Source organism: Watersipora subatra, chromosome 10 (assembly GCF_963576615.1).
Source record: "Watersipora subatra chromosome 10, tzWatSuba1.1, whole genome shotgun sequence".
Classification (NCBI taxonomy): Eukaryota; Metazoa; Bryozoa; class Gymnolaemata; order Cheilostomatida; family Watersiporidae; genus Watersipora; species Watersipora subatra.
Window position 1 is genome coordinate 7,597,515 of NC_088717.1, and position 23,741 is coordinate 7,621,255.

Below are 23,741 nucleotides of genomic sequence, written 5' to 3' on the forward strand. Positions count from 1 at the left end.
GAGTTGCCATACCTACAAAAAGGTAATAGTGATGATTTTGATGCAGTGCGTGCGAAATTGTAATCGGCATCGTTCCGCTTTTCTTCTACTCCGCTTACGAGCTGAAACTTACCGAGTCAACTACTTGCTGAGAAATATTACTTCGAAACCTTTTTGACAGCGGTAGCATCAGTGAGGTGGTTGGCATCTACCAGGCAGCTGGCTACAGACACACAGTGTCAGCCTTTCATTCGTCGAGCACAATGGTTGCTTCTACTGAGAGAATGCCGTCATCGAGGCTAACGAGTTTTGTCTCACTCACTTTTGTGCTGGTTGGCTTGCTGAATCTTGGTGGCTCTTTTGCCTGATCTCCTATCGTTGCCGATGTTTTTCTGTTCCGTAATCTACTAAGAGCTGACGATGTTTTCGTTGGTGCCGAAGATGTCGCTGGTGCCGTTTGCTCGACCTCTATGGGCACCTGTAATGGAGAGTAATTGTGAGGCTGAATTGTCAGAATGAACATGTAAAAGCCACTAATTTGAGTCAGCAGTAATCGCTTGTTTATTGACGGATATAGAGAATATTAAATACAAGCCTGTAAGGGTACATGAACTCACACAACTAGGCTATTCACCTCACCACCTTTTAGAAATGTATGTGGTAAGACAACCTCTGTGTCCAGTGCCAAATATGTATATTTACGTATTGCATTAAATGTACAGCTGTTTTAATCTACTACAGTAACTAGTGGTCTTCAAATTTTATTTATCATTTTATTATTTTAGCCCCAGATTCGCTAGTAGGTGTAACATGACTAAGAATGGTCAGCCTACTTGTTACCTGCATGAACAGTATGTAGCCGCTTTCAGCCATTCTACTCATGAATTTTATAAGCAGGCGAATTTATGAATAAGCGCACACAAATAAGACTCATCTAGATTGTGAGAAATCAGAGAAGTAAAGTTGTCCCACAGCGGAGCTACACGTATCTATAAGCCTGTCAGAAAATATGAAGCATGCTGCAAATGAAAACCTCTATTCTGCATCACATTCTAGTAAGCAGTCAGACAGGAAGGTTCTCTTTCGTGCAAAATAAGCAATTTAATTAAAATTTCACAGCCAATGTGCCATATGAGATTATCTCATCCATTTAAAGTCTTTTTGGGTATTGGCTGGTCTGTCATTAGACATCAGTCACATATGACTACAGTGGAGTACTCCATCAACTTAAGCTATAGACAATAGCGCTACGTACACAGCTCTAGGGTTACGATGGGTATGACCTGTGAATTCATCTATGAAAACTATAAACTGTTAACCTAGTAAAACCTATTCAATTTTTAGCAAGCTTTTGGCAGTACATTCATTAGTACGTTGTACTATCATTTAGCAGGAGTTGTCTACTCTTCATCTCAGGCATTCTAATCACACACACACACTATGAATTTTTACTATTAAAGGCCATTCTACTTCATCCTCTCTTTCATGTTGCTTCTCTCACCTAAATTATATCAAATGTTGATCATTCCTGCAAAGGAAGAGTTATGTTAGTAGTATTGGTTAGTTATGAAGTATGAAGGAATGGCGATAAGTAGGAAATTGGTGGACATATTCAAAGCTTCCAAATTAGTCAACGGAGAACTCATCATAACATCACATATCTAAGATAACAATTAACAACAATAAATTAATACAGTTTTTTAATAATAAAATATGTATAGGTTACTTGAAACTTGGAAGGTGCGGATGAAAGGTTATTGTTGGCTTCTGCTTGCTGCACAAGGCTCTCTTCCACAGCAATGAGTTCAGAGATAGCTTCTTCCACATTGGTTTTTGCACTCCCTAAGACTATTGTCTCATCTGGTTGAAAGTCTGCTGAATCTTTGTCATGTGAAGGCGTTGTCTTCTCGTGTGATGGAACTACGATTTCCTCAGTTAAAGTAGTTAAACAGTTTGTTAACGCTGCATCGTCAACTGTTTTCGAACTTTGCACAAAATCAACTGGCTCTTGCGCAAGTACTGCATCACCATCTACTATATTGGGAGTCGTGTTACCTTGATCAACGCATTCATGTTCCGATACCGTTTGTGGTCTTTTGTTCAAATCTTCATTAGTTGTCTCCACACGTTTAGCTGAATTCTCTTCATGTCTTGCTTGAACAGATGCGAAAGATTGGTTAGAAGTTGTGCCGTCATTACCCGTATCTGTAGTCAGTGCTCTAACCGATTTAGATGACTCCTGCTCTCTCTTCTGGATTCCTAGCGCTGTATCTAAGCTCACTTTAGCTTCTGATATTCTGCTCTGAATAATGACAATTAGGTAATAGTGTTAATAGCCTTGAAATTATAAGATGAAAAATCAAACATCTCAACTCAATAGGTAAAATTTATTGACGTAATTGAGCAGCTCTGGAAGATCAGTACTCTATAACGTTTGGTAGCTCTTTTCATCACATTCTATTAACAAACTATGCTTCCATTTTTGGTATTTTTCTTAAAAATGGGAGGATAAGGTCCTTGAATATGTTGCTGACAGAACTTGCTGCCTGGCATTTGCTAGATCTTCAGCAAAGGATTCTATCACAAAACATCTTTATAAAATCTGCAGCTTTTTTCAGATTTTTATTGCAAGCTTTACAACAATCTGTGGAAGTGTTAGTTTGTATATCTTAAAAATGGTGGGAATAAAAAATATACAAACTACAACAAACACCTAAAAATTTCAGCTGCCAAAAGAAACCTGGAAATCGTAACAGAAGTTAACAGAAATCATTTTTGTTAAGGCTTCTCCTCACTCATGAACAAAAGGTCACTGATGATTGGCTGTAATAACCACTGATTAACAGTCGCTATTGTTTATTGGCTTTAGTTGGAAATGTATCATCTTAAGAAAGCTACATTTTTTAAAAAGAGCTAAAATACAAACACCAGCATTAAAAGTTTGAAAATTATGGCTCATACTTTAAAAAAATCTACCGGTAGTTTTTATTTTGGGAAAATTCCCCTTTTGTGGGTGAGTCTGGAAAGTAACATCACGAAGTTGAAGGTATTTTCAAGCTAAAAACCGTTGATTCAAAAATTGACTCCTTGTCGGGCTCTTTCAAAACATTGAATGATAATAATGAGTCAATTAGAGAGGTTGTAGTAACCAAAAATCAAGAACTTGTGTCAAAAATGGACTCAGTGTCAGGTTCCTTGCAGACACTGAGGGAGGGCAGTGAGTCAGTTCGAAAAGTGGTTACTCAAAATAACGAACTGAAGGAAAAAACAACTCGTGCACTACTTGAGTCTATGGAGACTCTACAAAACAATAGTAGCTTTGCTGATGTTGTTAAAGATTGGAGAAAGCATAATATTATTATGCTTTATTAGTTATCTTGAGGTGTTGACTGATGTTCTAAAAAAAGAATCAAGGAGGTTGACCCACTAGAAGCTGAGATATAGACAGCCAAACACAGGTCTACCTAATAAAGAATCAGAGGAAAACCCTTCGAAAATCCCGAAAACTGTGACGTATAAAATCGACTTAATGGTCATGTGCCGGAGTTGCGCACCCTTACCGCCGTTATGCATAATGATTGTTTTGGCTACGAGATGTGAAACGCTTCTCGCGATAGTAAATAATTTACATACTAGCTCTGATTTCTCAGGAAAATCATCCAAACATTGTGTGGTAAAGGCATTTGCCCACAACCCCTCGCCATGATTTTTCAAAGCAGAAGAGCAGATTTTGACTATTGTGCTTCAAATTTTAACTCGATCTCCACGGATATGCTCCGAAGATCATCTGTTCAACGAACGGCGCGTGTATAGTCTATATGCGATATCCGCGAGTTGCAGTTTGCTTAGAATAAGAAATAGGAATGGGACTTTTTGTTCCTTCATCATTTTTCTACTGTGTATCTACTGCAGCATTTTTCTACTGTGTATCTACTGCAGCATTGAGTTGATTTTCATGATTATCGTCACTATTAACAGACTGGAAGTTCACTACAGCCATAATCTTAAAAAGACTAACTTGAACGTGCTGCTCTTGCTATAAGAAAAAAAAACGATAACTTTTGCTTTGATTTTTCTATTGATCTATTATCTTATCTATGATTATTTTTTATGATTTATATAATATTCATAATGCATATTATACAAAATAATAATATAACTGCGTATAGAATAAATGATGTAACTAATATAATTTGTAGAAAATTCCAAATGATAACCGAGATTGATGATTGATTTAATTGATTATATTTATTAGCTATAGTTAAAAAATCTGAACAACGCTAAGAATGAGTCTGAATAGGGAAGTTAAACAGGAGAACAACAAAACTGAGCTGAACTAGCAAGATAGCGAAATGTTGCGAAATAATAGATGCGTGTAATTATTTTATGCTAAAACTAATCTACACGTCAGAGGGACTGGTTCGGAATTCTAGGAGCGATGATTGTTAGGCCCAATTTGATTGTTCTATACTTCCAGGGATTAAACCAATTAAAACGCTGTGATTGTTATAGGAGAGCGCATTAGTTGGCTTAATTGACCAATGGGACACAAGTCGATTTCATACGTCAGATATTGATGATTACCAAAACACTTATGTTTTTTGGTAGACCTGTGTTTGGCTGGCTATATCTCAGCTTCTGGTTGGTCAATCTCCTTGATTCTTTTTTTAGAACATCAGTCAACACCTCAAGATGAATAATAAAGCATAATAATATTATGCTTTCTCTATTCTTTAAACAAAATAGTGAGATCACTCAGATTGCTAAAAGGGTTGAAACAGGTATTAATAAACAAACTACTATCTTAGAAAAAGAGTCTAAAAAATTCAATGCAATAATTCACAACCTAAAGGAAATTAGTTCTAGACCTCACAGCGATGAAATTCATGGCATTCTCACAAATATTTCTTTTAATGGTAGAGACCTTAAAGATAGTAGAAGGTTGGGAAAAACAGGTGGTAGCAAACCAAGACCCATTAAACTAGAGTTCTTCACTGAATCTGACAAGTGGCAGTTTCTTAGTAGATACAACAGACTTAAGCAAGCTAAAAACTCCTTTGCAACATTAGATCTTACTCAAGAGGAAAGGGCAATTGAGTTTGAATTACGTAAAAAAAAAGGGAACTTGCTGAGAAGCATGAAGGTGTGAAGTTTCGGGTTAGAAATGGTGTAATTCAAGAGTTTGAAAAAGATACATGGTCAACTACTACAAAATAGGCTCATTAAAAAACAAAATAACTTTTCTTTTATGGAATGCCAATGGCCTAAGAAACAAGACACATTATTCGCAACATATAATTGATAACCATCATCCATCCATTCTAGCAATCACTGAAACAAAATTGACAGCTAGCATAGGAGATGCCGAACTTTGCCCAGGGTATACATATTATAGAAGAGATAGGCGAACAGGTATTGGGTTGGGAGGTGGGGTGTTGATTGCTGTATCCAATGATTGTCCATTGATAGTCACTGATTGCTTTATATCTGACAGCTCAGAAATTTTGTCTCCGTGCTTAGACTGCAGTGGTTACCGTTTCAACTTTGCCTGCTATTATAGACCACCCAGGCAGGCTGATTTTAATGACCTTATGCTATGGTATGAAGAAGTAACCTGCCCCAATATTATAGTAGTTGGCGATTTTAATCTTCCAGCAATAAATTGGTCTGATAATAAAAAGGGCGTTGCTAAGCTCAATGATAGAGTAGCTTTGCACCAAAAATTTGTTGATTTTGTTGATACTAACTGCCTAACTCAAACAATAACAACACCAACACACATAGATGGCAATGTACTAGACCTGGTTATATCAAACTTGGATATAGATGTTACATTATGTGAACCTAGTATCAGCGATCATCACATAATATTAAACGAAATAACAATTCCTAGTAAATATATAATCAAAGACACTATACATACTCCTCAGGCTGGCTATTTTCAGTTTAACAGAGCAGACCAAGAAAAATTAGATCAATCTTTTTCTGATATATACTTTCAAATACGTCACCTGTCAACACTGCCACATACTAGTACAGAGCAGTTGTGGTCTATTTTCACAGATTTGTTTTGGGCAAGGCCAAGCATGGTGTCACACACAAAGGCAATTTTTTTTCTGCCTTTAACAACCATAATTTTTAGTTAATTGGCAAGCAAACATGTTCAGACATGTGGAAACACAAAAGTTTTCATAATGAAATCTTCTCCTATGAAGATATTGGGCATGCAAGTAGGTTTTTCTGGTATGGTGTGTGACGCGCGGGACAATTGATCATCTCTTCTCAAACTTTGCAATTCATTCTGAAATAAATTTTTCTTCCTTTTTATAATCAATACTATAGTGGATTTTATAGCCCAGGTGTTTTTTCCTAGCAAATGCAAATTTTTCCTTACCATTTAGGCAAGCAAAAAGTAGTTTGTCCCGCGCGTCACAATTTAAGTGCATTTAGTTGCAGCCTGTTCTTTCAAAGCTATCTGAGATAAAAAATTCTCATCTATAATTCGATTTTGGGCTGCTATAGCTTAGCCAAACGCGCCAATTTGCTGAAGATACTGCAAGTTATAGTTTTATAGGTACATGGAAGTATTTGTGACGCGCGGGACATTTTTAATAATATGGTGATGTCTGCCTTTGTTTGGGAGTTCTCTTTGATACTCTGGTATTTGAAAGTAATGCTGGATATTCCAAGTCTTAAAAGCAAGTTTCTTTGAGAAAAATAATGAATTAGAATTATTTTATGAAGTTTTGTAACTCAAAATATGGAGCTTGTCAAGATTACTCTTTTGATACACACACACACACACCTAGCATGCAAATCACGAGGTAATCCTTGAACCAAATGTGTATTTGTAAAGTATGGTTACAAAAATTACTTTCCACTCATGCATTGAATTTTCAGTCAGTAGAGAAAGTAGGTTTCCCTCATAAACACTAAGAATTTTTCAGAGAGAGTACGTTTGCTTTTTTCACACTTTCAAACTGGCATGTGTTCTAATGACTGCCAAACTGCTGTTAAAATCATGCTACACTTCCTGTCGGTATGGTAATACTGCCAAAATGACACCATACTAAACATGCCATCCTCCCTGTCAGGCAAGGCTGACAGAATAACACCACACTCAACATAACGCTCAGCGTCATGCCATACTTGGCGTTATGTTAGATGTCATTTGCTTGCAAGATGCCTAATTCGATGGATCATAAGCGTAAGAGTAGAGAAATTTTCATAGCACAACATGGATTTAAAGCATTCAGGAAACTAGAGAATGAAAGGTAAAATGTATTTAATGCCTATTATACATTTCTGAGCAAGTATACACAAGTACGTACAACATTTTTTATCAATCACACTACTTGTGGTTTGATGATGTAAGGTGAATCACGAATTTGAGTAAGAATTCAACAGGTTTCATGCCATATACATGTATATGATATGTACATAATATGGTTTAATCTGTAGTGAATATTAGTGTACAGTTTTATGATTTTATAGGTGTAGATAGCACAGGGAGAGAAAGATTTCGCATGGCTCCATCAGATTTAGAAGCAAAGCGTGCTAAGTAAAAAGAGAAAGGCCAAATATCGCGCTAAAGAGGCAGAAGCTAATTCAACACCAGGAACAAGCACCTCTTCCATATTTTTAAGCTGACTGTCTGAATGAGGAGCGAGAAAAAAGCTACAGACAGCATAGCCACACTTTCCATGGAGAAAAGCTCTTTTGATTAGTAAATAGCTGTCCATGATGAGCCCGACCAAACAGGATATTGTCCTTCAGGCAGTTTGTCTGCCTAAACCAGAAGCGCGAATGAATTTTCAGCCACGGAACAAGCTACTTGAATCAACAGTGGAGAAGATAACTTATTTCTACCGGGACAGTAAGATCAGTCGAGAAATGCCAAGCCAGAAGGATACCATCAGTGTAAAAAACAAGACTGGTAAGCGATGAAAACTTCAGAAACACTGAACTACACGTTAAGTGATATCTTTGAGATTTTCAAGGAGGAATATCCAGATATCAAGGTTGGCCTTAGTAAATTTAAAAAGAGTTGCGCCCAGTAAATTGCAAGCCTGTTTCTAGACATGTATGGTCAAATTGTCTGTGCTTACAAATACTGCGAAAATGCGGATTCAGCTCTACTGGGACTGCGGCAGGCTAGTGTCTGTTCTTTGGAAATGCCTACTACGCTCCACCAGCTACTGAGAAAAACTGTGTAAAATGGAAAATGAATCATGCTGATTTAAAAAAAAATGGTTTACTGCATGAAAGTCTGACAATCTTTAGGTTATATATGTTTTATGTTTAAATAAAATAAATGCAATATATAATAATATTAATTACTAGTGGGTTTAATACAAATATATTCACTGTTACAATTACAACTCATGGCAATTTGTGGTCTAACAACAACAAAACATAGAAAAATGTTTAATTTTTCATGATGTTATTTTTGTCCCGCGCGTCACAGTCCCGCGCGTCACAGGTGGTTGTCTTCTTTCAAACCTCCCAGAGTCATTAAACTTGGGCCTGGAAACAAAATGGTATGTATTCCTAGCAGAAGGACAAAAGAGCTTTGCGCTTGTCAAATAATAATGTTATGAGTTCAAAAATTCAGAAGATTTTTCCAATTGATCAAAGAGTAGTTTTTCATGTCAAATTATGGTCCCGCGCGTCACACCAGCTTCAATGATTCATAATTTGTTAACACATTTCATGACAAGGATGAAATCTCATTCAATAGTAGTTGATGTCAAGTACTTTCTAAAACAGTATGAATGACACCAGAATTTCGCATCTGGGCTGAGAGGTATGCGAAGAACCGTTCAAATGTCCCGCGCGTCACAATCCTGCCAAAAACGGCTTTACCCTTTTCTAAGGCAGTAGAACAAGCTGTGCCCCGAGGAGCACCAGGCAATAAGAGAAAGTCATGGATAACACGTAGCACTATTCGGCAACTTAGAAAACGAAATAGACTGTACAAACATTTTGTTCAAACCCAAACTGAGGAGTCTAAGGCACGACTAAAAAGTCATGCTAAACATTGTAAAAAACTAGTGGAAGCCGACTATAGAACATACATAGATCACCATATTTGCAAAGAACTTGACAATGGCAACACAAAGCCATTATTTAAGTACATCGAAAATAGGCGAAAAAATGCACAACAAAATTAAAAACATTGCAAGCTGTGCAAATAACTCTCCTATAGGCATTGCAAATACATTCGCTGCTGCGTTTGCTTCGGTGTTCACTAAAAATTCAGATCAGTTCAACCAGTGTTTGCTCAAATACAGCGTTCAAGTTAATAATAATTCCATTCAGTTCGATCCTCACGGAGTTCACAAAATGTTAAGCCAATTAGATGCTAGAAAGGGTTCTGGTCCTGATGGCATATCTGCTGCGCTTCTAAAGTTTGCTGCTGATGGAATATATCAGGTATTGACAGTAATTATGCAGCATTCCTATGACACGTCTACCGTTCCCCTTGACTGGCGTAACGCTCGGGTGGTACCAATTTTTAAAAATAAGGGTAGCAGAGAGTGTCCACTGAATTACAGACCAATTTCTTTGACATCAATAACATCCAAATTAATAGAACATCCGCACTTATCTTGAGTCAAATAACATTATCTGAAAGACAGCATGGCTTCAGACCAAAACACAGCTGTGACTCACAATTACTCATAACAAAATCAGAATTGGTCAATAACTTTAATAACAATGACCAAACAGATATGATAGTGCTCGATTTTTCTAAAGCCTTTGACGTTGTTCCATTTGCAAAATTACTTTACAAACTCAAAACTATGCAAATTAATGAGAAAACAATTCAGTGGATAGCAAACTGGCTCTACGATAGACACATGTCTGTGGTTGTCGAGGGTGTCGAATCTGACCCACACCTTGTAACATCAGGTGTTCCTCAGGGTTCAGTACTGGGACCTCTTTTGTTTCTTATATACATTAATGATATGCCTCACGTGATCAAACATGCCCAACTCAGATTATTTGCTGACGATTCTTTGCTTTATCACACAATCAAAAATAAACAAGATCAATGTCATCTTCAGGAAGATCTTAAAAACCTGGAGAAATGGTCAAAAGACTGGCAGATGAATTTTAATGTTGGTAAATGTGAACACTTGTCTATATCAAGAACTGATCCTATTAGCACAGTATATTCATTAAATGGGAAAGACATACAGCAAGTATCAACGATAAAGTACTTGGGCATTAACATAGATAGAAAATTAAATAATGATGACCATGTTCAGTACGTAGCTAAAAAAGCTACCTCTACCTTATATATGTTAATGAGAGCATTAAACAGAGCATCTAGTAAAACAAGATCACAGGCGTACAAATCTATATGTAGACCTATACTAGAATATGCTTCGTGCGCATGGTCTCCTCATCAAGCAAAGCATATTAGCAAGTTAGAGAGTATAAATAGAAAATCCTTCAGATGGGCTTACAAAATTAAATGGAAAGACCCAATTTCCCTGAAGATGAACATTTTAAACTGGGCTACTTTAGAAGACCGTAGGTCAGATATAGATATAAGTATGCTTAATAGAATTCTTAGTGATAATATAGCCATCGATGTTAAAAACCACGTACTTTTTAACACAACAAGTCGAACACGAAAGGGATTGATCAGAAAGGCAATCTCATGTGATGTGGCCAAATATTGGTATTTTAATCGCATCTTAACAATGAGTGCTTCTGGGTCCAATGCCTTGTCAGCAATTACAGTTGCAGGCCCCTCTTGTAATACCTAATATCACACTTATCCTTGAGAGGTCCCTGTCTGTATGCCTGCCTTATCGACTTGTTGGCTTGCTTGCTTGCTTGTATCGTTTTACTTAAATCGTGTTATTAATGCAAGCAACAAACAAATATATATAAATATTTTGCTTGAGTTTCTTGACTAGATTAATTAGTTTCCTTGCTCGTCTTGTTGACTTAATCAAATAGTTTTTGTTTTTGCATATTTTCTGTAATCATCCGTTATCCGATTGCTCTCTTGAAGCAATCGTCTTATAATAGACCAAAAACCCCTTATTTTCTGTCTTTATTGACTTGTTTAACTTGCATAATTAATTGTCTTATTGATTTAATCAAGGCGTTTATTTGTTTGTCTCGTAGAATAAATAAAATAAATAAAATACTGGTACATAATGACATCTCTATAATGCATCCATCCGGGCGCGAATGAGATAATATAGTAGACTAGACTAGACTAGACTGGTATTACTGTATATCTGAGCTTGAAAACATACTATATATTTACTATATGTATACTGGCCTATACTAAATAAACTATATACCTTAATTTGAAAAATAGAAAGCGTCTAATCAACGTTTTTTGTCTAGAATTTTTCATCCTCATCCCTTCAAGTGCTTAAGAGTAGAAACATAGGAATCGTTTTTAAACCATAACAGCACATTAGGAAGTTGCCTTGCCGATTACAATTGATCTGCATCACAAGTATAAATGACAAGTTTTACCTCCAATAGTTCTTGAAGTATTGTAAAGCCTGACGAAAGGAGAGATAATCCAAAGAACACATAGACTGATGTGAAAAGGAACTTCTTAGGGTGGCTGGGCAGTACGTCCCCGAATCCTATAGTGCTGCAAACAGTTTAGATCGTTCGCTAAAATCATATAGTCATGATTCTGACGCTCTGCTTTTTAAGAAAACTTTGTTGATGTTCTGCATATGTGTTATAATGTGGTGTTTCCTCAAGGTGGTTTTATTGTATGAATGTTGACAAGGATAATTCAAGACGACTGCTAATGCACATATAACGATATTACTGTGGTACAGAAAATGAGGAATGCATTTCTCAACATTAGCCTGGCTTAAAAAGAATGCCGGGAAAAACTGTATATTTATATTAGTAAATCTCACTATGCCATTGTTGACAAGTGTGCATGTGTGTGTATGTGTTTGTTAGTCTGCGGACATGTTATGCACCCAGGGTTGATACTCTGAAAGAAACACCCGCCTGGTTGGGCCCAGACTTGGATACTATACCCCAATCACCTGGTTGGTCAATTTGAAATACACCCCCTAAACACTGGAAGTTTCTTAGGGGCGCCCAGGTTCCACGCCCGCTAAACATCCAATATGATTCAGAAGCTATAAAAATAATTTCCACTAGGCCTATAGCATATGTATCCCCTACGTATCTAGGGGAACACCTAATCAGGCCAATCAATGAAAGCAATTGTTCAGCAAAACTTTCAGGATGAGCCCTTTCACTGGCTTGGCTGTGGAAACCCCCCCCCCCTAAAGTAGCAAATTCACTGACAGTGCCTCGTGGTCTGAACCCCCCCTAAAATGTGATTTTGGGCCGAGCTTAATGAGCCTTTTGGGGGAAGTACCAACCCTGGGGTTATGCGTTTCTACATTTTCTAGTCCATCGCATCCATACCTAACACGCATATGCTCTGTGTCTTTCACCAGGTCGGTAAAAATATTTTGTTTCAGAACTACGTCTGGTTCCCGAGAACCAGCCTCGAAAACTTGAGGACTATTTGATTGAAAATAAAAGAAGTCTCAGGTATTTTTGACTACAAATACTAGTACGTTTGTTTTAAAATAAAACAAAGTAGCAGCTAAAACGTTACGCAATTATAAATAATATTCATCGTTGCTTTGGCTATTAGCTTTAGCATGATCACTAAACAACATCTACTGTATATATAAGCAGTACAGAAGCTTTTACATGACTTCCTTATGTTAGGTAAACACTAATAGAGTCGGTTTCACTTTTGACTTACCTTGTAGTAACAAATAAAAAGTAGATGGCATCTAAATTACTCCAGTCATCTTCCCATGTTCTGTACATGACAGTGCCACAGAGGAAGTAAAGAAAACTCACAAAGCACAGCACTACAAAAGCCGACTTGCCATTCATCGAATCTATCTCATCTTGTGGTGGCCACAACTCCCGTAAATTCCTTTTGCTATAATTAGAATATCTGACATCAGCTAGTTGGTGTTGCTACATCACAGTAACAATTGAAAAGGTTAATGCTGCCTCCATATTACTGATAGATGTGCATCATCAGTGGTATTTGAACTACTAAAAGAAAAAAACAACTATTTAATCCTACAAAGACAATTTGAAATGTTTCACAGTTTCCAGTTGGGTTAATAAATAAAAAATTTTATTAGATACGAATGTTGTAAAAATTTAGATCCAATGGTTTATTTATTGCAACTATTATCCACCGTTTAATAATATATTTTGTGATCACGCATCAGGCAGTATCTCAGAGAGCAGTTTAAATGATAAAGTTTAGCTTAGATAAGATGCTTTATGCTAGCAGTGGTTAATTCTGAAAACTTTATTAGCATGTTATTAAAGAGATCTCTTCACTATAAGCTAGTTTTTTTAATCAATTTAGAGTTGTCTTCACTTTTAAAAATTACCTAAAATAGTTTTTTGGGTGTTGATTCACTCTACGTAATCCTAATTAGCAGGTAAAGTATCCAGAACAACAATGTCTGTATCTAATGCACTGCTGGTCTCATTGACCTTTTCCTAGCCTCTCGATGCATACCTTTGTGTATACCAATGCCTCTTTGCTTTTCTCACACCGTACTTCAGCAGCTTGGCTATCAGGTTCCCAAGATCAGCTAGAAGAATGAGACAGAGGGGTATCCCTATCGTCCCGTAAATTATGGTTGCTATTTTGCCTTCTGGTGTTACTGGTGCAAAGTTTCCATAGCCTAAAAATAAACAAGTAAAACATTAGCATTTGTGTGTTGTGTGTACCTTTACGATGATAGCCTATGTATCTATGCTATGTGCTACGGCTAGAATGGATCTAAGGCTTGAAATTGAGTTAATAACTAGTAGCTAAGGTTAGAGCTTATATGTACACTTAGTTTGAGCACAAGTTACTTTTGTGTTTTTTCCTTGCTCACCATGTTGTTAACAGTTTAGAGAGTAGATGATAACATGTTTTTATTTCATAAGTGTTAGCCAATCTGGAGCAGATATTCCATTTTCATGAATTTTTTTACGTTGAAACCTGCTATTACACAGATTAAACCATGTTTCTTTGCATGTACTTCTAAAAGAAATTATTACATTTGAGTTGATAGAGCGAAGTCGAAACTTCTCGAGGCACAGGCTTTTTCAGTACAAACCTAATAATTCCTCATGCAGTTTGTAAATGTCAATGTTATTAAAATAACACAAAATGTCAAAACTGGCTACAGCTAGTGCTCACTTGTGAAGTTGATTGTGAGTTTACTTGTCCCAACTAGTTATTTTCAATAGTCTCCTTTTGTTCTGAAGACTGGTATAGGATGAATTCTGCGGCTCTTGGACAACTGCCATTGATAAAATTACCCCCCCCCCCAGAGAAAGCCTTCACCTTGGACAGTTGCCCTAACACAATTGCCCCCTTAGAACAACTGCCCTTTAGGAAAACAGTTCCTGGATAATTATCCTTTCTCTTAAATAATAAAGTTACAAAGCATCATTCTTTTATCTAATAAAGTTATTAAAGTTAAAAATTATTAGTTTAAGCCTAATAATTATTATTGCACAATGAACAAAAAATAAAAATGCATTGTAATTTCAAACAACAAAAAATCTTTAAATTTATTATTTAAGAAAGGAGCAGTTGTCCTATGGAGTCATCTGTCAAAGGGAGTTTAATTTTACCAGGGGCAGGTGTCCGAATACCAAATTCTGTCGATCTTGCAAAGTTTAACGACAATTTCGTGGTTAACAACAAAAGCTATTTTGCTAACTAATTTCATGCTCTTATTAGTAGATATCTATAGACGTAACTCAGTACATTCTCAGTAGGGAAATGGCAACTCCTAAAAAGTACATCTTGCAAGTATTGAAAAGAAGTGGTTAGGGCCAAATGCGTGCGTTCACCAGACAAAAAATAGCAGATTTTTTGCAATAGTTTCAATAGCCATTAGTTTTAGAACAACAAAAAGATTTGCTGCTTTTTAGTAGATATCGTACAAAAACAACTAGAGAAAACAAAACAGGTACACTGCATAGAACTTAGCTGTGACAAATCACAGTCATGCTCTCCTGCAATGTGCTAACATAAAATAACTCTATTATTAAACTTGCATTGACTTTGAAACAGAGTGATAAGCTGTCAGAATGTTTAATAGGTTTCTCATCCCTCATCGACATCATTGTTAGTATTCTGTCTCACCAGCATGTTTTGGATGACCGGCTGTGACTGTTTTATAAGGATTTATAGTTACCCTCTGAATGCTGTCAGATAAAGTGTCATTCTTAACTTCGAAATAATTCAAAAGAAAATGTATGATTCTTGCCTAAAGACTCGATATGCCAGCTGCCAGACAGTTGTTAGTACTTGTTTTAAAATATTTACAAATATGTGGAGTTTTTTTAATTTAAAACAAATTTTTGCTGCAATATTACGAACAGCTAAAAATAAATTGAAATATCAAAAATCATTAAAAAAACAGCTTGAAATACTGTAAATCAGGAAGACATACAGTCTGACTTTGATCGAAAAAGTCTGTACCTAGTCCCTTGGAATATCAGTCTTACAGTAATGACCATCTGTGGCTGACTGTTGCTGATCATTAACAAATCATTCTTGAACGTTTGACGTACATATTTCTACTATAACTGCCAACTGAGCTGAGTGGTCAGATGCCCACTCTCTTAAAGCAAGCAAGTGTTGTTAGAGGGATACTTTCCTAGTTGGGATTATCTCAGAAAATCAAGACAAACACCATTGGTGTTACAATCATATCAACCCACCATGAGTCTCGTAAACAAACGCTATGAAACTTTGGTTATTTTAGAAGAAAAGTTGTTACGCAAGCTGTTTACGAAATTAAATAAATAATCGAAATTGACGTTGGAGGTTGTTTTCTCTTTTTCGTTTAAAATCATATTAAAGTACATTTTCAGAGTTACTGTTGTTTCTATCACGAGTGTAAGTAAATAGTAAGTGTGTGACTAAGGCACAGATAGATATTGTGGGTTGATATGAACAGCACTGATTGCTAGTGTGTGGGGTGATTCTACCAGCAAATTGCTCTCTGAAATAATGTGTTTTTCTTGTAACCCAGCGATTAGAATTATTATTATTAACACAAATATTTATACTAGCACCCTGGCAGATAAGTTTGCTCTAAGAGACCTTCAGGTGTGCTGATAAAACAAAGAATAAATAGTTGCAAAATTATTTGACGATAACTGAAAGTGGTCGATTGGTACAGGCTTTAGCGTGTCTGTTTGCCGAATATTGTCAGTTTGAATCCCATATGATGCAATCCTTTTTTCTCAACCTCCAACCATGGCTTTGGATGAATGGACGGACAGACAGACACGGTTCTAATTATAGCAAAAATTATTGACGCTATTATTACATTATTATTGTTATTTCTATCACTATTATAACTGTTATAGTTTTTATGACCATTATAATTAGTATGATTATCATTACCTATGGTAGTGTACACAGTTCCTGCATAGTACAGGCTGCCCCAGAAATCCCATTTGCTAGCACTTTCATATTCGTGCTGTGTGACGTCTGTGATGTCAACGCCGTGCGAGGTAGCCTCTGCAAGGTCTTCCACATAGTAGTTCAATAACCTGTCAACCATCTTAGTCCAGTTTTTGTGATCCAATGAGTGTGAGCCAACCCTGTAATGCAAATTTCCAAACACAAAACAAGATGAGGGGAATGCGTATTAGTTCAACAAGAGCAGAGTCACTTTTCATATAACTACATGTATTTACATTGCGCATGTACTTGTAAAATTCAACAATAATTGCATTACAGTACTTACGGCTACATGTATTTAGATTGTATATGTACTTGTAAAATTCAACAATAATTGCATTACTGTACTTACGGCTACATGTATTTAGATTGTATATGTACTTGTAAAATTCAACAATAATTGCATTACAGTACTTACGGCTACATGTATTTAGATTGTATATGTACTTGTAAAATTCAACAATAATTGCATTACTGTACTTATGGCTACATGTATTTAGATTGTACATGTACTTGTAAAATTCAACAATAATTGCATTACAGTACTTACGGCTACATGTATTTAGATTGTATATGTACTTGTGAAATTCAACAATAATTGCATTACAGTACTTACGGCTACATGTATTTAGATTGTATATGTACTTGTAAAATTCAACGATAATTGCATTACTGTACTTACGACTACATGTATTTAGATTGTATATGTACTTGTAAAATACAACAGTGATTGCGGTTTTTTATTTATGGCTACATTTTATTACAATGTACTTGTATAATGTAATGGTTGTTGCAAGGCAATTGTTTTCTTATTTTTTATATTTTTAGAACACAAGTTTGAGATAGTAAGATGTCAGACAGATCGAACTTTAACCATATGTGATTTCTAATCATCGGTAAAAGAGGGTTGGGAACGGCTTTTGGAGTGCTTACAATCATTGCTATATTAGCATCTGATTCCTAATCATCAGTCTGAATAATTTTATCACATCTTTATGTTCTTCGCGAGTTATCTTACTTGCTTGACCTTTTGAACCTTGCACAACCGGTTGCTTCAACTATCATCATTTTTTAACTTTTCCACTACGGATATTTTAACTTTTTTTGAAGGAATTAATTCATGCCAATAAATTTTCTTATGTACACTCAGTGTTTTACTTGTGGAGGCTAGAGTCTCTTTCATAGAGCTTTATTTTGAGTTTCTTTTGAATCAGCACAAATTTCTGCTCAAGAATCAATGCGTTTACAAACAAAGCCAAATTTAGTATGATTTTTTAATTTGGTGAAACCGGATGCAAAATAGAAATGCTATCGCTTTTGTAGTTTGGCCAAAATGCTGACCGTCATTCTATAATATAAAAACACAGCTATCAGAAAAATCTGAGGCCCAATGTTGAAGAATTTCACTAGCAAATTTTACTATTTCACGAAGTACATTTAGGTAGTTGCTTACAATTTTTTTTTTCATCTACACGTATCTACACGTATCTACACGTATCTACACGTATCTACACGTATCTACACGTATCTACACGTATCTACACGTATCTACACGTATCTACACGTATCTACACGTATCTACACGTATCTACACGTATCTACACGTATCTACACGTATCTACACGTATCTACACGTATCTACACGTATCTACACGTATCTACACGTATCTACACGTATCTACACGTATCTACACGTATCTACACGTATCTACACGTATCTACACGTATCTACACGTATCTACACGTATCTACACGTATCTACACGTATCTACACGTATCTACACGTATCTACACGTATCTACACGTATCTACACGTATCTTAGACTGAAAATGAAAAAAATTTGAAGTCGCGATACTAAGCTGTCAATTTGAAGTAACAATCTTTTCAGCAATATGATAACAGAGTATCTTGAATTTAACATGCCAAAATTTTGGGCTGGTCTGCTAACTCCGTGCTCTGTAATCAATATTTTTGTATATATACTAAGGCTAGCCATTATAGAGGCTTTCTATAGCGCAAGGGTTAAAGCTTTCCATGGCATTTGCATTGTAGGTGATTATTTTGAGAACTATACATCATGGAATTTGCCCTTACCCTAATTTTATTTGATCGAGAAAGTGATGCTTTGATCGGATGAGGTTACCCTTTGCCTTCTGTTCATACTTCTCTTCGATTGACTGAAACAGTTTGGCTCCTATATAGCTGTAAGCAAATACCAACAGCAACAACACGATGTGAGTTGTCACCTCCCTCAGCCTCTTCCTCCTCCTGTTCTCCTGCCGAAACTTTATCGTCTCCATGCACATGTTATCCTGACGAATAGATTGCACTCAAACTGATAATGAACTTTCCATCGACAATAGCCAAGTGCACGATAAATTAAAAATCTTATGGCAACAGACGCTCACAATAACTATTTGATAGGAAATAACAGTCACCTTTGTTACTTAGGGGATCATCTTAACAATTTGCCTGCGCAAAAAACTTTGAGTAAAGTTTACTGGGCAGCAGACAGTTTAAGGTCTGAGATAAATGTACAGTAAATAAATATTTAAAAGTCAATAAATGCACAACACCCGCAGGTTTCCTAACAATGATATCTGCAAAAGCTAGAAACCAACACTTAGACGCGCAGTGCTTGTTTCAGATTTCATCGCATACTCCTGCAAGGTTGTTTGGTACAAAATAAACAGAACACCAGAGGTAGAAATAAAGTGCATATAACCTTTGCCTGGAAAGTCATAAATTACTCATAAACCTGATCAAAGCATTTTAATTGCTTTCAACGTACCAATAAAAATTCTCTCTCCGCACAAAGCTTCTTGTTCACATTCGCTATTATAATCCTGATTCTCTAATGATCGATTTTGTTTCGTCTGCTGCTTTGCGCTCAGCCGCTCGACCTATCTGCTGATCGCTCTCACCGTGGTGAGACTCACGATTAAGCGGAGTCAGCTCATGTTAAGGCATGAACATCTGTTGATCTATATGAGGAACAGCCTGCCTGCTCGTCTTATACACGCATATGAGGTTAAACACATGCAATGATAGCCCCCTCATATCCACAGCACATACAATAAGATATTAGCCATGTGTGTACAGCTAACTGTTATATTTACTCATTGCGTGCTTGGTCTTTTCATAGCTACCTTCTGTTCAACAGCCGCTCAGATCTAATTACCTCCATGCTTGCCTAAAGATTAAGCATTCCTAGTATGCTTGCCTTTTTTAAAACTACTTTCGCTCCGAGCCGTAAGTCTAGATAGCGCTGTTGAAAATTTCTTTTTTATGTTTGTTAATTAGATCCGATATAGTTTAAAATTTAACCGGTATTTAAAAGTAATAAAAAGTGTTAACTGTATTAATAATTTTGTGACGTAGGCCATGCTTGCTTGCGAATCTGTTACTTATATAAAGTTCGACTGATAATGAGATGAGCATAATAAAATTGCAGAACAAAAGTTTTATTTCTGACATGGAAACAAAACATTTGTTTTGCAAATTTATATAAAGTTATGTTATTATCATTCACACTTCATATAAATGAGCGGGTCGCGAGCGAGCATGTCCCACACCGCAAAAGTATCAATACATGTAACAGCTTTCACTCAAGATGGCGTTGAGTGAAACCTGAGTTCCCGAGAAAACACTGAACGTTGAGAAACACTGAGTTGCTGGCGCCGATTACTCAGCGCCGGCAACTCAATTTAGAAACGATGCAAAAGACCAACTTTTAAAAGTTTTAAAACCAAAAGAGGACTGCAAGGCATGCTGTTGCATATGCAGATAGAGATCTCTTTTAAACATGCTTACATATTTTGTCATCATAATTTATTTTATTTTAAGATCTAAGATTTTAAATCGGTATAAAAATACAATGAAATGTTTGTAACAATGATTTCGTTTAGTTTGTCAACTAATAGACTTTGTTATACAGTAGCCGCTACCTGTATTTGTTTCTTTAGATTGTAAATGACAAAAATGGATGAATGGAAATAACTTGGCGATGGCTAGAAAAACTGTGAAGTGTTTAATAGCTAAAACTATGAAAAATATATTAGCCAATTAGCTACGAAAACCAACGTCACCTCAGCACAGTTGGCGATCTTTAAAAGCATTTTTCCTACAACTCATAATTCTTTTGGCGGACAATTTGAGATCGTAACATTGCTTATAAAAACAAGCAGTACAAACACAACTTAACTGATGTAATGCTTAGTAAAATTTCTACAACTAACTGTAAACCATGAAATCCTTTTTGCACGCCTTTTACAAACATGTAGCTTTGTAAATTATATAAAAATGTATAAACTATAAACAATGATATACTTGTTATATTGACTTTTGACTTTCATAGCAATTTTTACAATGATAGTGTTTAATAATGTCCTTGTGCAAAATTGCAATATCTTTACATTGGCTTTTATTTTTAATGAAAACTGTCTAAAGCTAACACTTAAATATTATTTTGTTTGATTTCATTTGTTTTTAATCTATCTTTAGACCTGTGAGTCTGCCCCTAGATACACATAGCATGAGTTACACAGCAAATGAATGCTTTTCCATGTGCATGGCAGGCTCGTGTCCTAGAGTCTGATAATGCAGGCAATGGTGTTGTTCTAGGACTGATATAATTCGACAATGACAACTCCAGAAAAGTAGGTCAGAAATCATAAACTTCTAATTAAAAAAAACTTAAAAACCAGAAAGCATTTTTAGCTAAAAAAAGTATGTAAGGATATTTTACAACCAAGAATACCTTTGCTTGGAGATGACCGAATACAATACTTGTATATGTTTGTATGTGGCATGGTAGGAACAATTGGCATCATGCCAATGAGTATAGAAGTGCTTGAAAATACTGCATCTGTATCAACAGTACATATTAGTAAACAGCTAGAGCAATTTCATCTCAAACAATCAGGATCAAGAGTTCAATTCATTCTATTAAACTCATTCGCATGAACTTGGTTTAATCTTCTTGCATAGGAAAATTTAAAGTACATCATTTTGCAAATTGCTGTGATGATCCCTTCAACTGTTAGATCTTTGGCATAAATTATATATTTGAAACACTAGCACTTCATCTGAGCATGAGCTGCATAAACTATGACTGACACATCAACCCTGACTGTTTCAATACTTGTCTATTAAGTAATGCTCATCTTTAACGCATAACGATTACCTGCTCAGGATACCCGCTGCTTCTAGGCTGCTGTTGAAGCGGCAGCACTAAGATCTCTTGTCAGTACCTCATCACAGCTACTGGCAGCGATGATAGCTTGATGCCAGCGCTCTTGACTCGTTTACATTTTTGCTTTACTAGGCAACTACATGATCTAGTTATTGGAAAATTATTGCTATCGCTAGTCTATAATTGACCATAACAGTTATGTAATAGGGAGCCTAGCCTTAGCTCTACAAAAAATTAAAAGCATTTATGAGTAATGTTAGGGCTTATTAGCTCATTAGCAGACACATTAGGCAGGTTGCAGAACTCATTCAACAAGTATTTAGAGCTAATTGCCACACAAGCTGAATTCCGTCATTCGGAGTTGTGCACTCCTTTGAAGTCATGCTCTAGTATCAAGACAAAAGGCACTTACCAAAGTGGTATCAACACGAATCATTACATTAGGGAATAATTATAGAAATGAACTAAATATGGAAAAACGATCAGTGAGAATTAGGATGTGGATTAGGATTCGGCGAGGATTTATTGCTTGTGTGACTGAACTGTGATGAACTTGGATGAACAGAAATAGTTTCATAACTTTAAAAATAACTACTCTACAGAAATAGGCAAACTCTATGATAACAACAATAATAATTAGAGGGCGAGACAGCCTTGCTCAGAACTGCTATAAAGTTTGTTCTTATGAAGTGACTTTTTTATTTAGGCCCGAGAGAACTGTTTTAACTTTCATTAGAATGCCCCAAAATTGTACAATATTAATACAATCATAGTACAAACCCAGTACAAACATTTTAAACAAAGGGTACAAACCATGGTACAAGCAAGGTACAAACAAGGTGCAAACAAGGTACAAACAAGGTACAAACAAGGTACAAACAAGGTACAAACAAGGTACAAACACAGTACAGTACAATCATAGTACAAACACTGTACAAACTTGTGAAGTATTGTAAGTGTCAAACTATTCTTGCATCAGTGCATTATGTTATAGCTTGTAAAAATTTAAAACTTTGAAACCGAATTGTCATTTAAAAAAATTCTGATAGTCAATGCGGCATCTTTTGTAGCTGCAATTATTATGCTAAAGGATTTTAGAGCTAAAAATAATTTTACCATTATAAAAGTACAAATTATGAAGGAACTAGGCGAGCAGAAAAAGATGAGTGATAGTAGATTAAGAGTAGAGTGAAGGTAGAGTGAGAGTAGACTGAGAGTAGAGTGAGAGTAGAGTGAGAGTTAAGTGAGAGTAGAGTGAGAGTAGAGTGATATTAGAGTGAGAGTAGAGTGAGAGTAGAGTGAGAGTTAAGTGAGAGAAGAGTGAGAGAAGGGTGAGAGAAGAGTGAGAGAAGGGTGAGAGAAGAGCGAGAGAAGAGCGAGAGAAGAGTGAGAGTAGATTGAGAGAAGAGTGAGAGTAGACTGAGCGTAGAGTGAGAGTAGACTGAGAGTAGAGTGAGAGTTAAGTGAGAGTAGACTGAGGCTAGAGTGATAGTAGAGTGAGAGTAGAGTGAGAGTAGAATGAGAGTAGACTGAGACTAGAGTGAAGGTAGAGTGAGAGTAGACTGAGAGTAGAGTGAGAGTTAAGTGAGAGTAGAGTGAGGCTAGAGTGAGAGTAGAGTGAGAGCGGTGTAAGAACATTACTATATATCATGATTACTTCTCACAACTGTATGCAATACATGAGATTATGATTTGTTTCCTCTTTCATCTAGTATTAGAAATGAGCAAACAACTCTTTGCAACTATCCTACAGTCTTGTTTTATTGCTGTTATTGAAGGCTATTTGTTCCTTTTCTTTCAAGCCTTCAAAATCGTATGATTGCAGCCATTAGTGAACAAGTCTTGGCGCTCTCTACTGCAACTCATCTAATAAAGGATGTTGGAGTGCAATCAACCTACTTTGTGTTACTTTTATCCAATAGAATGAGGAACTCACATTAGTGCCCTCGGAGCATTAACTTTTACTGGTTGAATGATTCATAAAGAAGCTAAAGCTAATGGTAAACGAGTTTTCTAATGAAGTGCAG

The 23,741-nt window shown here is 36.1% G+C and overlaps 1 protein-coding gene across 1 annotated transcript; it reads right to left on the reverse strand.

The window, feature by feature from the left end:
• Positions 1–115: 115 nt before the first annotated feature.
• LOC137405831 (TWiK family of potassium channels protein 18-like) lies at positions 116–21,826 on the reverse strand. The gene is made up of 8 exons (XM_068092247.1): positions 21,706–21,826; positions 18,615–18,832; positions 16,460–16,659; positions 13,556–13,724; positions 12,770–12,955; positions 11,491–11,614; positions 1,706–2,281; positions 116–457 (listed from the first exon to the last, which is right to left on the reverse strand). The coding sequence occupies exons 2-8, from the start codon at positions 18,824–18,826 to the stop codon at positions 227–229; spliced, it is 1,698 nt and encodes a 565-aa protein (XP_067948348.1). The 5' UTR covers positions 18,827–18,832; positions 21,706–21,826; the 3' UTR covers positions 116–226.
• Positions 21,827–23,741: the final 1,915 nt, after the last annotated feature.

Bases quoted from the DNA above. Each gene is read 5' to 3' on its own strand.
- LOC137405831 (XM_068092247.1), bottom strand. From the start codon at position 18,826: ATGTGCATGGAGACGATAAAGTTTCGGCAGGAGAACAGGAGGAGGAAG. The intron at 16,660-18,614 runs GTAAGGGCAAAT...TTTGCATTACAG, and splicing joins CTCGATCAAATAAAATTAGG to GGTTGGCTCACACTCATTGG. The intron at 2,282-11,490 runs GTAAAACTTGTC...GTCATTATTCAG, and splicing joins TACTTCAAGAACTATTGGAG to AGCAGAATATCAGAAGCTAA.